Below are 13,736 nucleotides of genomic sequence, written 5' to 3' on the forward strand. Positions count from 1 at the left end.
TCACTTAACAATTGTCTCCCTTAGCAACAGAAATTTTGGACTCAATTGTGGTCCTAAGGCAGTGTAACATTTCTAAATGCATTAGGGGGGAAATCCAAACACAAAGACTGAAATCTGCTTCTTGTTGTTATCGGTCTGCCATCTGCTGGCCAACATGAAAACTGTAACCATGTCTATGTAGCCATCGTGAACATTCAAGAACTAACAAGTTTAATAGGGTTTAAAATTAAATATCAGTTTATATAAATGTGTTTACTTATTTACTCACTTAAAAATATTTGCCTGCCAGTATGTAAGTTGTAGTGATTCAGATTTAATAATATAAAAACAAAACTATTCAAACTTAATAATATAGCTGTCTCGAACCAACCTTCAGATATTTTAGAGTTTATTTATTTATTTTATTTATTTAGTAAATTTATAGGCCGCCCAATCACGAAGGACTCCGGGCGGCTTACAAAGTAAAAAGAAAAGGAATTAATAAAAAAAATAAAGTTGTCATGGAAGCCATGAACTCCTGTGCCCCATCAGAGTGTTCACCCAGAGATGGCAGATTAAAGTCCCCCAGTACCATTAGTCTGGGGAACTCCACCGCCAACCCGGCTACTGATTCTAGGAGCGCAGGCAGGGCTGTTGTGATGCAGCTGGGAGGTAGGTACGTCAGGAACAAGCCCAATTGAACCCCTAGGTCCAACTTCAAGAGGAGAGACTCACACCCCACAATTTCTGGGGTAGGGATCCTGCGAGGAACTAACAACCTTCGGATAATAACTGCAACTCCCCCACCCATTTTTGGTGTCGCGGTTGGTGGAGCACCTGGAACCCTTCTGGGCACATTTCTGAGAGGGGGACTCCTCCCTCTTGGCCCAGCCAGGTTTCAGTTATACATGCCAGGTCTGCCCCCTCGTCTAATATTAAGTCCCGGATGAGGGGAGCTTTATTTACCACAGACCTGGCATTCAGCAACAGCAACCTGAGACCAGGGCCCTGATCTCCTCTGTCACCAGGTCCTTGAGTTGAGCTTGAGGGGCCGGAACAAGGAATCGCTGTGATGTAGCGAGCCCTTCTTCCCCGGTAATGGCTAGCCCTACAGCTCCCGTCATATCTGCCCCTCCTGGTCGTAACCGAAATGCTCCGACCCTCCCCCATCCCCGTAGACCCTCCCCCCTCTCCCATGGCCCCCATTCTTCCCAGCAGGCCGCATGTACCATTCATTCTAGGACGGGAGGGGGATCTGGGCTCCCATCCACTTCTGCTTCTGCACTCAGTGGAGGGGGCTCCAGGCCGCACTCTCAGTCCTATCATATGTACCACACAAACACTCTCCTCATACACACCCCACAATAATCATTAAAAAGAATACAATAATATAATAAATTAGTTAATTTAAAAAGTGGGTACATTCTCTCTTCATTCATACATTCATGCTCTCAACAGACAGGCTAGAAACACAGTTCTTAATTCCGCAAAGGCGGTTAGCGCAAGTTCGAAGTGGCTGGGACCAATAGTGATTTGGGAGGAAAAAGTTCCTTGTTCTCTCTTTTCCCTCCTGCAAGCTCCGGAAAAATGCAAAAAGTCCAAAAGTCTGAGGTGGCTGGGGGAGTAGGCGCCAGTTGGAGAAGGCGCTGGATCCCCGTCCACGTCTTCTTCATCTCCCGCCGTCTCCTTCTGCGAGGGCCATGTGACATAGGGCAAAACGCAAAGCTACCGGCATGACAAAAGATCTCCATAGCCGTTGCAGCAGCCGGAGCGGCGAACAGAAAAAGTCCCTCATGGTGGCATTGTCCGAGAGATCGAATCGGAAGACAAGAAGAAAGTGAGGCCACGTCCGGAGCCAGGGATGGCGGCAGCGGAGGAGGATGGTCGCTCGATCTCTGGGCACACCGACTCCCCAAAATGGCGACACCAGGGGCGAGGTGGTCAGAGAGACAGCGCCGTCCGAGGAGGCGCACCCGGGACAGCAGCGGATGGCAGCAGCAACAGCAAAAGAGGCTGGGTGCGGGGTCTAAGAAGCCGAGGCCGCAGCAGCCAAAGCGTCGGGTAGAAAGAAGCCCCGCAGCGGTGGTGACAGAGAGGCAGAGAAGAAGAGGAGAGGGGTGCCTGGAACAGCGGGGGCGGCAAAAGAAGTCAGCCGCCCAGTCCCAAGACACATCACCGCAAACTCACCGTCCCCCCGAGGCAGCGGAGCACAGCAGAACACAGCACACCGGCATATCGGCACAGCCCGGCATGGGCCCAACGGCTCCCCGCGGCAACGGGGCCGAGATCGCAGTTATCGGAGCAGGAGTCACCGAGGGCAACAGCACCGTCCGAGAGCCGCCCGAAAGCAGCACTCCTCCAGGTAGCTGCCTCTCTGAACCTCCCTTGATGTTGGTCTTGCACAGCAATCCCTTTCCCGCAATTTCCAGTCTTTGGTTCCATATATTTTGGTTGTTATTCTTTCTCAAAACCTGAGCGACGGAGCTCAGGTAGCCATCTTCCTTCCTTGCACATGCGTCCTGTCGTGCTTAGTCTTCAAGGCAGTGGTGGGTTCCTGATCCTGTTGCAACCGGGCTTCCTCCACCTGAATGCATGCGGTGTGCATGCATATGTCTTACCATCCAGAGACGCCTCCGCGATGCTCCAGCTGTTGGGCGGAGCGTCATGCAGGTGCTGCATGTGCCATGCACGTGTGCGGAAGTGCTGAAGGGTTTAAAGACAGGTAAGGAGCGCAGGCGGGCGGGTGGGCCCTCTGGAGCACCAGAACGGAACGGTACCCAGTGCTCTGGGCAGGCTCTGGTATGCCCGTATCGGGGCGTACCACTTGCAACCCACCACTGCTTCAAGGCCAATGTTTTTCTTTTACCTAAGAATGCAAAAAGTGCTATTTGATATTTATGAGGATCTCCCAGGCTCAGAGGGCCCTGTATGAAGTATATTACTTTAACCTTTTGCAGTCAGGATTCAGGAGAGGTTTATTGTATTAAGACCAGAGCAGTGGTGGGTTCCTACTGGTTCAGACCAGTTTGGCCGAACCAGTAGTGATTTGATGGCCTGGGTCGCTGGAACTGGCAGAGACCCAGGCCTGGCATACTCCTGAACAGGTTCTCCCAGTTGTGCCATAGGTGCCGCCATCTTGTTTTTGCTTCTGCACATGCGTAGAGCAATTTTTATTGCACTGCACATGCACACATAGCACGCATCAAGCATGAACGACGCAGGCATGAGCAAACCAGAAGTAGCGACTTCCGGAACCCACCCCTGGACCAGGAGGTTCTGGAGAACCGGTAGCAGAAAGTTTGAGTAGTTCAGAGAACCTGTAAATACCACCTCTGACTGGCGCCACCCCCATCTATTATCTGCCTCCTGAGTCCCAGCTGATTGGGAGGGAATGGGAATTTTGCAGCATCCTTCCCCTGCCACATCCATTTTTGAATCCAACCACTGATTAAGACAGCATAATTCATACTTGTGGATGACCTTTGGAGGGCTCAGGATGGGAGTGGTCTGTCCTTTTCTGGACTCTCTGCAGCTTTCAGTACCATCAACCATGTTTTCTTCCTGCATCAGTTCTGCAGATTGAGAATGTGGGGCACTGGATGGGGAGAAACCAGCTGCAAGTCAACCATTGCAAGATGCTGTGGGTGTGTGCCTTGCCCTCCTTCCCCACATCAGGATAGGTCATATCTCTGTTTGGGGTAACACTAACATCCTCCTGACAGAACTGTGAAATTTGGGGGGGGGGGCGTCATCCTGTACTCATGGCTTCTGCCAGAAGAGGAGTGAGCAGCTGTAGCCAGGGGGACCTTTGCACAAATTCATCTTGTTGGAAGAAATGTCCATCTGGGTTCGGTTCCAAGTGGAGACATAGACATAGAAATATGGAGACTGTTTGGAAAAATGGTTTAATGGTGGACAGGACCACGTGGTTTGAGGTCCTGGGCAAAAAAGATCACATGGGTGAGAGAGGGAGATAGATGTATAGTCTCTCTTGGGCCCTGCCTTGGACCTTCCTGTTCCTGTGTAAGATATAAATTTGCAATAAAACATAAAATGTACTCTGGTTGGTTGTCGGACTCCCATGGGGCCAGATTATATCTTGTTGGGTGATTTTGTAATGAAGGGGCTTTGGACAATTCCTATTATGGCTTAATGGCTTTCTCCTGGTTTGGATCTTGAGTGAGAGCTAATCCTATTACTCTGGAGTTGAGGGTCTTTTGTGTTGTAGATAAGCTGGCCCAGTCTTTTGTCTTGTAGATAACCAAAATATCAGCTGGGGACAGGGAGCTGGGGCTGCGTTTCTGCCTTAAGATTTCTATTTCTCTTTTAGGGGAAATATTTTATTCTGCCTTTTTAATATTTCCTAGAATATTCCATTTTCCTAGGAAAGGGGTGGATGCTAACTTCCTACAATCTTAATGCATTCATCGCACCTATTCCTGGATTACTTTGCTCATGGTTACTCATGCCTTAATCACTTTTCAACTGGCTCACTGCAGTGTGCTCTATGTGGGTCTACTCTTGAAGACCATCCATAAGCTGCAATGGATCCATAATGCACCAGCCTTGATGTTCAGAGTGCCCCTCTGTTCGCCAGAGCTATACCACTGTTACATGAGCTAAACTGGCCCCCAGTTGCTTTCTGAGTTCAATACAAGACTGGTGATTGTCTTTAAAGCTTTACATGGCACAGGGGCCATGTCTCTCCAAGGATATCTGCCCATCCTATTAGATCAGATAAAGTGAACACGATCAAGGTCCCTTGCCTTAAATGGTGTCCTCTGATGGGACTTTGGAGGCTCACTTTCTCTACAGCTACTGCAATCCTTGGGAAAAGCCTCTCATCTGAGATTTGAAGGTCCCCCTATCAGTGGTGGGATTCAAAAATTTTTACTATAAAGTTCTATGGCCGTGGCTTGGTGGGCATGGCATGGCTTGGTGGGCGTGGCAAGGGAAGGGTACTCTAAAATCCCCATTCCCTCCCAATCAGCTGGGTCTCGGGAGGCAGAGAATAGATGGGGGTGGGGCCAGTCAGAGGTGGTATTTACTGGTTCTCCGAACTATTCAAAATTTCCACTACTGGTTCTCCAGAACTGGTCAGAACCTGCTGAATACACTTCCGCCCCGTATGTCTGATGTCAGAATCACTTTCAACTTCCAGAAGGTTGCACCGACACCAAGCACTGGGCTAGGGTTGCGGTTGAGTTTAAAAATTAATAATTTGGTTGGTCTCCCTTTGCTAGGAAATGTTTCCTTTTAATTCTATTTTTACTGGTTATTATGAGCTGCCTAAGATCACTGTATGAGATATAACGACTTATAAATTGTTTAAATAAATTAAATAAATACTAAAATCAACAGCAACTAACGGAGCAGCTACAACAAATGTATGTAATCTTCTGAAAAGATCTGCATAAGAAGTATAGAAATAACTTCCAAGAGACTTGGAGATGATTAAAGTTGCAATGGGGCACATCTGATTGTGGGATTGCCCTCCCAGTGGGTTGTGGACAAGTGGAGGATGCGGTCATGTACAGGTAGTCCTACTTATACTTGTTTTGTCATACATGCTTGACAAACCAAATAAATTTAAAAAAATAAACAAGAAAAAAGGAAGGGAAGGTTCAGAAATAACAGACTGCACTGTTCCGTTTGTATCGCCTTTCGCTAGTAACGTGTTTCTCGCGCGTGTGTGGGTGTATGTGCGCTTTTAAAAGGTCAGGCAGTTAAAAGATATTTGGGGGCAAACTGGTTTCTGGGGAGACCCTTTTATTTGCCGCCACCGCCTTTTTCACACATGAGCCTAGTGGTTCGTTGTTGTAGTAGCTGATTAGGACAGAGTCCCCGGACCAGCCGGGGGGGGGGCACGTGCGCGCAAGTCGTGTAACCCACGCGTGTCTGGTTTCCCCATAGCAGGTTATGCCGACCGAAATCTCAGCTGTGAAGCGTCTTTTGGAAGCGAGGCGGGGCCTGCCTTGGTTCCTTCTCCTCCTTTTCCGGGAATAGCTCATGCTGCAGTAAACTGGGCTGGGTTGAGGGGAGTGGCCGTCTCCGGCGGATCAGCTGAGCGCTCGGACGATCCAAGTCCGGAACCCGGACACCTGGCCCCGTCTCCGTCCACCCCACACCCGGGACACGCCGAGAGGCCAAATCTACGAGCTTGGGGGTAAGAAGCGAGTAGTGCATTGAAGGAGTGTGTGTGTCCTGCTTGTGGCTGCCCCTGTTCCCTCTCGGGCTGTGTGCGTGGCATAGGCTCAGGTGGCCGCCGCCCCGACGCAGAACTACTGCAATCCCGAGGGAAGGATTGGGTAGGGGGAGGAGAGATGGTGGGGCTCTCTTTGGTGGAGTGGGGGGAGATAAGGGAAGATTCGCTGGGCCCAGTTTCCCAGCTGAACACCGAGGCTGCTTTGCTGGGCGCTAGTTCCGCATTTCCCCCTCCTACATTGGGAGAGCAGGAGGTTAATCTGCGCCAGCAACCCTCCTCCTGCCTCAACTAGCCCCCCGCGCTTCGCCGAGCCTGTCCCCCGGTGCTCGTTGGATACGTTTGGAGGTTGTCCTAACAAGCGGGCGAAGTCTCCTTCTCTGTCTGTCTGCCCGTCTCTCTGCCCGGCCTCCCCTGCTTTTCCTGCCCTTGGTTTCCTGATGCTGTGGAATTTCGCCTGCCTTTCCTGCTGCGCTGCCCAGGCGGGTTTTTTTTTTTTCTTGCAGCATCCCTGGGAGGCGAGGAGCGAAGGGATTAATTGTGGGGTGCCTCGCGCCCGAGGAGTGTGGAGAAGACCCGTGGGGTTGACCGCCAGGAAACGGGAAATAAATTAGCCCCTTCCTTTCTGGCGTTTGCTCAGCGCCTCGTCTCTCTGGGTGGAGCAATCACGTGAGGGGTATAATGTAGGGGAAATTGCGATTCTGTATGGGTTAAAAAGCCTTTCGGAGGGAGGGAAAACGGGATTAAGCCTGCGCGTAAACATATCCGTGCCTGGGTAATTTTATGCGGGAGTCTTGAGTTCTTGTAGGTTGATGAGCCTGCTGCTATAGTCTCCCTTGTAGAAGTTTACTATAGAACAGGGCTCTCCAACCTTGGCAACTTTAAGCCTGGCGGAATTCCCCAGCAAGCTGGAAGTCCGCCAGACTTAAAGTTGCCAAGGTTGGAGACCCCTGCTATAGAATACATTGTTGGCGTGAAGAGGCCAAAGACCTGGAGAAAATCTAGTTAAATGTATGTGATCCCCAGGAATAGAAAACACTCTTAATGGCACATGATGATATCAGTCATGAAAAGGCCCACCCCCCTTCTCAATTTTAAGTAAATCAGACTCCTTTTAGTTTAATACAGTTACCCTAAATACAGTTATCATATATAGAGGTGGGGGGGGCTATATGAAGTAGGACTTTGGGTTTATTTGACGATGGTTAATTAAAATTGCAGTTGCCTGGGTTCACAAACCACCCCATCACAGGTGGAACACTCTCCTCATAATCAGGAGGTTGTGAGTTTCATCCTAGGTAGAGGCAGATGTAGGGTCTCCTGCTTGGGCAGGGGGTTGGACTAGATGACCTGCAAGGTCCCCTCCAACTCTGTTAATCGGTGTGTCATGTTAAATGAATCTTGTTTAGAAAAGCTTGGTGTAGGTTGGAAGGTTCAAGGACTATGCAACTGGAGAATGTTGAAAGAAATGAGATAGGTATCTCTTATCCTTTCTTTACGAAAGTCTGCAGTGAAACTCTTTTGAGAGCTAATGTGCACATCTGTCAATGTAAAGAAGATTAAAAAGTGAAGAAAAAGGCTTCTGGGTGAAAGAGTTCTGGGGGGTAACAAGCTCACTTATTAAGTTCACAATTATTTAAAATTAATAATTGGGCTTGTTTGATTGGAACACAAATGTTTGAACCCAACTAGACTATGTGATATGCAAGCCCAGCCCCTGTTATAAATTGATAATTAAGCATGTAACCCATAATTAACTTAAACTTTGTTGTGTTTTTTGGGGGAAATGCTGTGGTGTTGGGAGCCTTATATTGTTTTAAGAGGAGATTAAGCACCACCATGGCGGAAGATTGTCAATAGCTCCTAAATTAGCTTGACAAAACTTAATAAGCCTTTGCTTTTCAGTGTATCGTGTTATTGTTGATTATGTTTATTATGTATATGTATTATGTATGAGCCACGGTGGCACAGTGGTTAGAGTGCAGTACTGCAGACTACTTTCTGCTGACTACCAGCTGACTGCAATTTGGCAATTAAAATCTCACCAGGCTCAAGGTTGACTCAACCTTCCATTCTTTCGAGGTTGGTAAAATGAGGACCCAAATTGTTGGGAACAATATGCTGACTCTGTAAACCATTTAAGAGGGCTGTAAAAGCAGTATATAAACATAAGTATATATAAGCCTAAGTGCTATTGCAATCTAAATCTAAATCTGTATGTGTATGTATATATATGTATGTATATGATGCATGCATACATACATACATACATACATGAGAGAGAGATATGTGTGATATATACGCATACATATATACATGCGTGCACACACACAGAGAATAATGGGTGCATCTCAGGTTTAGGATCAGAAGCAGTAAGTTTCTCAGTGCTAATTGCTGAAAGGGCTGAACTGTATCCACCCTGTGTGGGAATTGAATACTGGATTGACTAAAAGAGTTGCTCCTAGTTTCCTAAGCGGAAAAACAGGTTAGAAAAGATGCAATTAATCATCCTCCATATGGCTTTTCTCTCTTTCCGTTTGTAATTTTTTGAGAACTTTTTGATATATTTTTTTTAAATCTGAGTGGAACAGAAATTTCAGTTCATTTTTGTTGAGATGCTTTTTTGAAAATTTCAGGAATGTTTGCAAAGTATTTAGATAAGTATTAGATAAGTATTTTGTAAGATCAAGGCTTAGTCAGTTTGGCCCCTCAAGTAGTTATTTGAATAAACTCCTCTGTTTAAAATTTGTACATTGCTGCTTATGCGTTTTCTCATCAATAGTATAACTAATATTAAAAGTTTTTTTTTAGACAACAATTCTAATTTGAGTACCGCTGAATAATATTAGGACACCAAGGAATTGTTTGTGACTTTCTGCTGATTGTGCAATCAGTCTTGCAGTTTGAAACAATGGCTATTTTCATTAAATGATATTAAATTATAATGTGGTTAGTTTGATTTTGGCTTGGTATGAATCCACCCATACTGGTTTATAATGCATGATTTATAGAGTTATGTGTTATGGGCAAACAGTCAACTGGCATTTATTTAGCAAGTGCAGATAAATGAACAGTGGCATTACCCTATGTATGAAGTCAGCCAAGGAATAGTATCTACATTTGACTTTGGTTGAGGGCCATGAATATAGATGTCTTCCTCTTGGAATACTTCTGAAGAGTTTGGTGATATCATCCAGAGCATCATGGAAAATATAAGTGCTACAGGGATATTGGCAGAAATATCCCTGGATATTTCCATCCATTGTTTCTTATCTTGCCTTCTGCTGCTTTGGAAAATATGTTGACCCTCTCCTCTTTGTGGTAACTGCACAAATACTGGAATACTACTATCATGTCCCCCCTTGTTCTTTTTTTCTCTAGACTAGCCAACCCCAAATCCTGCAACTGTTCTTCTTATATTTTAGTCTCCTGGCCTTTAATCATCTTAGTCAGGCATAAGAGCATACTTTCTGCCTCACTTGTTAAAAGAGCAGTGGAGCGTAGAGAAATGCAAAAGTAAATAATTGCGTGTACTTAAAACTTGAGTGGTAAAACCAGAAGTAGATCAAGAATGAATGGGAGCTGAATGAATGTGAATCCATACAAAAGTGAGCAACCAGTCTAGAAGAAGTGGTTTGTTCAAGGAAACTGAATGAATGATTAACTCTCATAACAAATCAGAAGTACCTAGTTGTTGGAGAGGGAGAGGAAGACTGGGAAAGCTGGAATGTTTGAGTTCTTGAAAATGATAGAGATGGGAAAGTCCAAAGATGGCAAAAAAACCAATTATATTGAAATGATGAAGGGATATAGGGTGAACTGCAGAGATAGAAAGGTAAAGAGAAACACAGTGAAGGGTGTTTGTAATATACCACATTTTTTGCTATTTCTATATTTTTATTTACTTTGTTTTTATACCACAGTCCTATCTTGCCATAAAGCAAAAACAACAACAACAACCACCCCAATTTCATTGTATACATGATGCACAGTGACAATAAAGGCTATACTATCTTCATTTCCTCACCTTATTATATGTTGCTTATCCCAAAAGGGAATAGGGTGATAGGAATGGTGGTTGGTTTTATTTTAGAATAAAAAATATTTTGTGTTTTTAAAGAAAACCTGCTGATTTTTCAAGATTAATATCTTACACAGTATGATGAAGGAAACCCTGACCTAATAATGAGTTTAATGAATCTCTGAGAAACTTCTTTGACCTCCATAAGCCAATTCCGCAGAAATTGCTGAAGACTGAAAAGAGAGAAAGAGGAAATATCGCCATGTGTAAAGTAAAAGGAATTGAAAAAGAACTTAAAAATAGGTTTGAAAAACTGCAGCTTGTATCTTTATTGTAGCTTCTGCGATGTTTTTTTGAAATTTGGTGGAAGGCTTCATAATGTTCTTATTCATTGGTCTTATGCCTTCTTAGAAATATCTCGGCTACTTCTTGACATATTTTCATTTAAAAAAAAACATACGTCTAACAAATAGGGTTTAGCAAAGGTTTTTACGTTCACAGGACAGGGAGGTTTGCAGAGATAAAGCTTCCTGAAATAGGCAAAAACATTTATGTTGTTTTTTTTTATCCTTCATGATGTCTGAGCATTATATAATTCAGTGAACCTGGAAGATAACAGTTTGGGGGAAATTGATGTAGAACGCAGAATAATAAAATTGGGAGGGACCTTGGAAGTTTTCTAGGCTAACCTTCTGTTCAAGCAGGAGACCTTATATCATTTCGGACAGATGGCTGTCCAATCACTTTTTAAAAGTCTCCAGTGATAAGTACCCACAACTTCTGGAGGCAAGCCATTCCACTGGTTAATTTTTCTCACTGTCAGGAAATTTCTTCTTAGTTCTAGGTTGGATCTCTGTTTGATCATTTCAATCTGTGTTAGATGTGTATTCGTTGCATCTTTGTGTAGAAATGTGTTGGTCTTCTCTACATAGACAGTTTTTCAGAATTGTGTCTTCCTTCCCCATCTAGCTGTCCTTATTTATTAGTGTGTTTCCTTTGGGATTTGCTGGAAGTCTTAACTGCCCTCAATGTCTCATTGTCCTGAACTCTCCTTTTGCTTCCTTGCTAAGCTTTCATTCCTCTTTAGGGGTGCAAATGCCAACATGAAAACAATTTTTTCAGGAAAAATGGGAAGCCTACAAAAATAAACCATATGGACTATAAAAAGTAATGAAAACAGAATTTAATATTTCTTTTAAAATGTTACAACTAGTAAAAGGAAAGCAAATTGTGTACCAAATTATTATTTTTTACATGGGAACCCACCAGTAATATTTGGGATTCTGGTTATGCAGATGTACAGTATTTATATATTTGGGTATTTGTTAGTGTCTGGGGGGTTTCTCAGTCTTCCAGGTCATAGTTGTCCCAAAGGTGCTTTTTCAAAAGGCAGCTGGACTTTGTTTTTTTCCTGGAAGACATTTCACTTCTCATCCAAGAAGCTTCTTATGTTCTGAAGAACTACTAAAGAAGCTTCTTGGATTAAAAATGAAATGTCTTCCAGTAAAAAGGAAGAAAGTCCATTTCCCTTTTGAAAAAGCACCTTTGGGATATCTGTTACTGATTTCAAGAAGGATTGGATTATTCTGATTGTAGAAATGTAGGGAGATTGATAGCTACACATTTTTATCTTAGATGTTTATGTTTTGGCTAATCTGAACGTGGAGGGTTATTCTATTATAGATTTTTATTATAGAAATATCCAGTAATGTATATTTTTGGAATGGTAATATGATGCACGTATGGGTGTGTTTTCTTCAAATTAAGAGATCATGATGTATACTGTTGCTGTTATTATTTGTATTTATATTTTTAATTTTGTATCTTTCTTTTGATAATCCAAAACAAGAGTTTATTTTTTTATAGAATAGTAATGATATTGAAGAGAGTTGGAAGTAACCTTTTTTTTGTTATTCTTTTGTTTGTTTTAATATCAAATTTTAAACTTTCCCTGTTGTTGCCATCTCTCATCTTTTCTCTTTTGTTGTAATTTTGTATTTTAACCGGGGTTGTTTTTTTTTTCCAAATTTTTTTTTTTAAGAAAGGACTTTGTTAATGTGAGTTCTACAGCACAGTTCCTCATTGTGCATAAGGCCTTAAACTGTGTTTCTTTCTTTGCAGGTGTTGTTGCTTAGTGGTCCCTGAACTATATGACTAGTTGGCTTATAATAAACCATGGCGGATAATGCAAACACTGCTGGGGATGCTAACCAGTTGGCCCAACGTATAACGTCTAATATACAGAAAATCACACAATGCAGTAAGTTGACTACTCATATTAACAATTTTTTGACTGATGCAGATTTCATTTAAAAGATATTTTAAACGTCCACAAGTAAATAGCATGCTGTCATTTTTGTAATTCTTGACTTTATTAGTTAGGCAGTAATATTTTGTGCCTGTTGAGTGGTGAATGTTTGGCACTAGCTTACTAATTAAACCTCTTGGTAGTCTTATCTAAAGTATATATTCTGAGTTGTGAAGAATTAAGAGTGAATTCATCTTGTGTAATGTTTTTTATGGTAAGAAAACACTGCAGAGGACAAAATTGGCCTGGAAACATCTTTTCCTCATGCAGAACTTGAATATATGCCATTCAATTTCCTCTCTTATTACCTGTTATTAAACCTTCTGGGAGGAAATTATAAGCAGAAATTTTGTTTTGCTGTTTTAAATGATGGTGCTAATTCAAGGCAGGTATTCATATATTTTAAAAGTAGAAAAAGCAAAACTCTTGTTAAAAGAGAAGAAGTATTGCAAGAATGTTTATGCTTCATATTAATTGGTGAAATGAATATGATAAAAGGTATCAGTATGAGGTTTATACTTTTCGTTCCCAAAACCTAAAGAAAATTAAGAGTTCAAAGAAGAAAAAGATAATGGCTCTCACAACAAGAGATGATGGCTCCTGAAACAAGAGATAGTACTCAGATAAACTAAATCAGGCCACAGCAGTTTGATGTGAAAGTACCAGAGGCATGAGAAACTTGTCCAAGTGGGACTTGTCAAGCCTTGATGGATATCTTAAGTGCAACTCATTTGGAACCATAGTACAGAATAAAGTACTGTGCATAATCATCCCAAAGGTGCTTTTTAAAGAAGCAACTGAACTTTCTGTTCTTTCTTTGAAGACGTTTTGCTTCTCATCCAAGAAGCTTCTTAAGCTCCAGTCAGAAGCTGAGAAGCAAAACATCTTCAAAGAAAAATCAGAAAGTCCAGTTGCCTCTTGAAAAAGCACCTTTGGGACAACCATGATCTGACTGAGAATCTCCATAAACATACTGTGCATAATGCTGTCTCTCTCAATGCACATGGAACTGAAATGGGATCTGTCCAGCTAGAGTATGTGTTTAATTAAGAAAATGAACAATAGAAGTAGTTCTGCTTTTGCTTCAATCTCTGGAACAAGCAGCACTGGACTCTGGAGATGTAACAACTCTTCATGGTCCTCACAGTATACTGATGTGTTCAGAAATCTTTTTACTTTAACATGATCATTTTAGAATGGATTAAAAAGTTAGACAATAAATTATT

The 13,736-nt window shown here is 43.1% G+C and overlaps 1 protein-coding gene across 1 annotated transcript in view; it reads left to right on the forward strand.

Annotated features, from left to right (window-relative positions):
- The first annotated feature begins 5,992 nt into the window (after nucleotides 1-5,992).
- The window catches only part of LOC106546491 (syntaxin-7), a 40,122-nt gene continuing 32,378 nt past the window's right edge, over nucleotides 5,993-13,736 (forward strand). Inside the window, exons 1-2 of the mRNA XM_014063368.2 lie at nucleotides 5,993-6,145; nucleotides 12,324-12,462. Of these exons, the coding sequence (XP_013918843.2) occupies nucleotides 12,378-12,462 (85 nt within the window). The 5' untranslated portion in view covers nucleotides 5,993-6,145; nucleotides 12,324-12,377. The remainder of the gene's footprint in view (nucleotides 6,146-12,323; nucleotides 12,463-13,736) is intronic.

Source organism: Thamnophis sirtalis, unplaced genomic scaffold (genome assembly GCF_051295495.1).
Source record: "Thamnophis sirtalis isolate CommonGarterSnake01/CBP01778 unplaced genomic scaffold, rThaSir2_p1.2 scaffold_6, whole genome shotgun sequence".
Classification (NCBI taxonomy): Eukaryota; Metazoa; Chordata; class Lepidosauria; order Squamata; family Natricidae; genus Thamnophis; species Thamnophis sirtalis.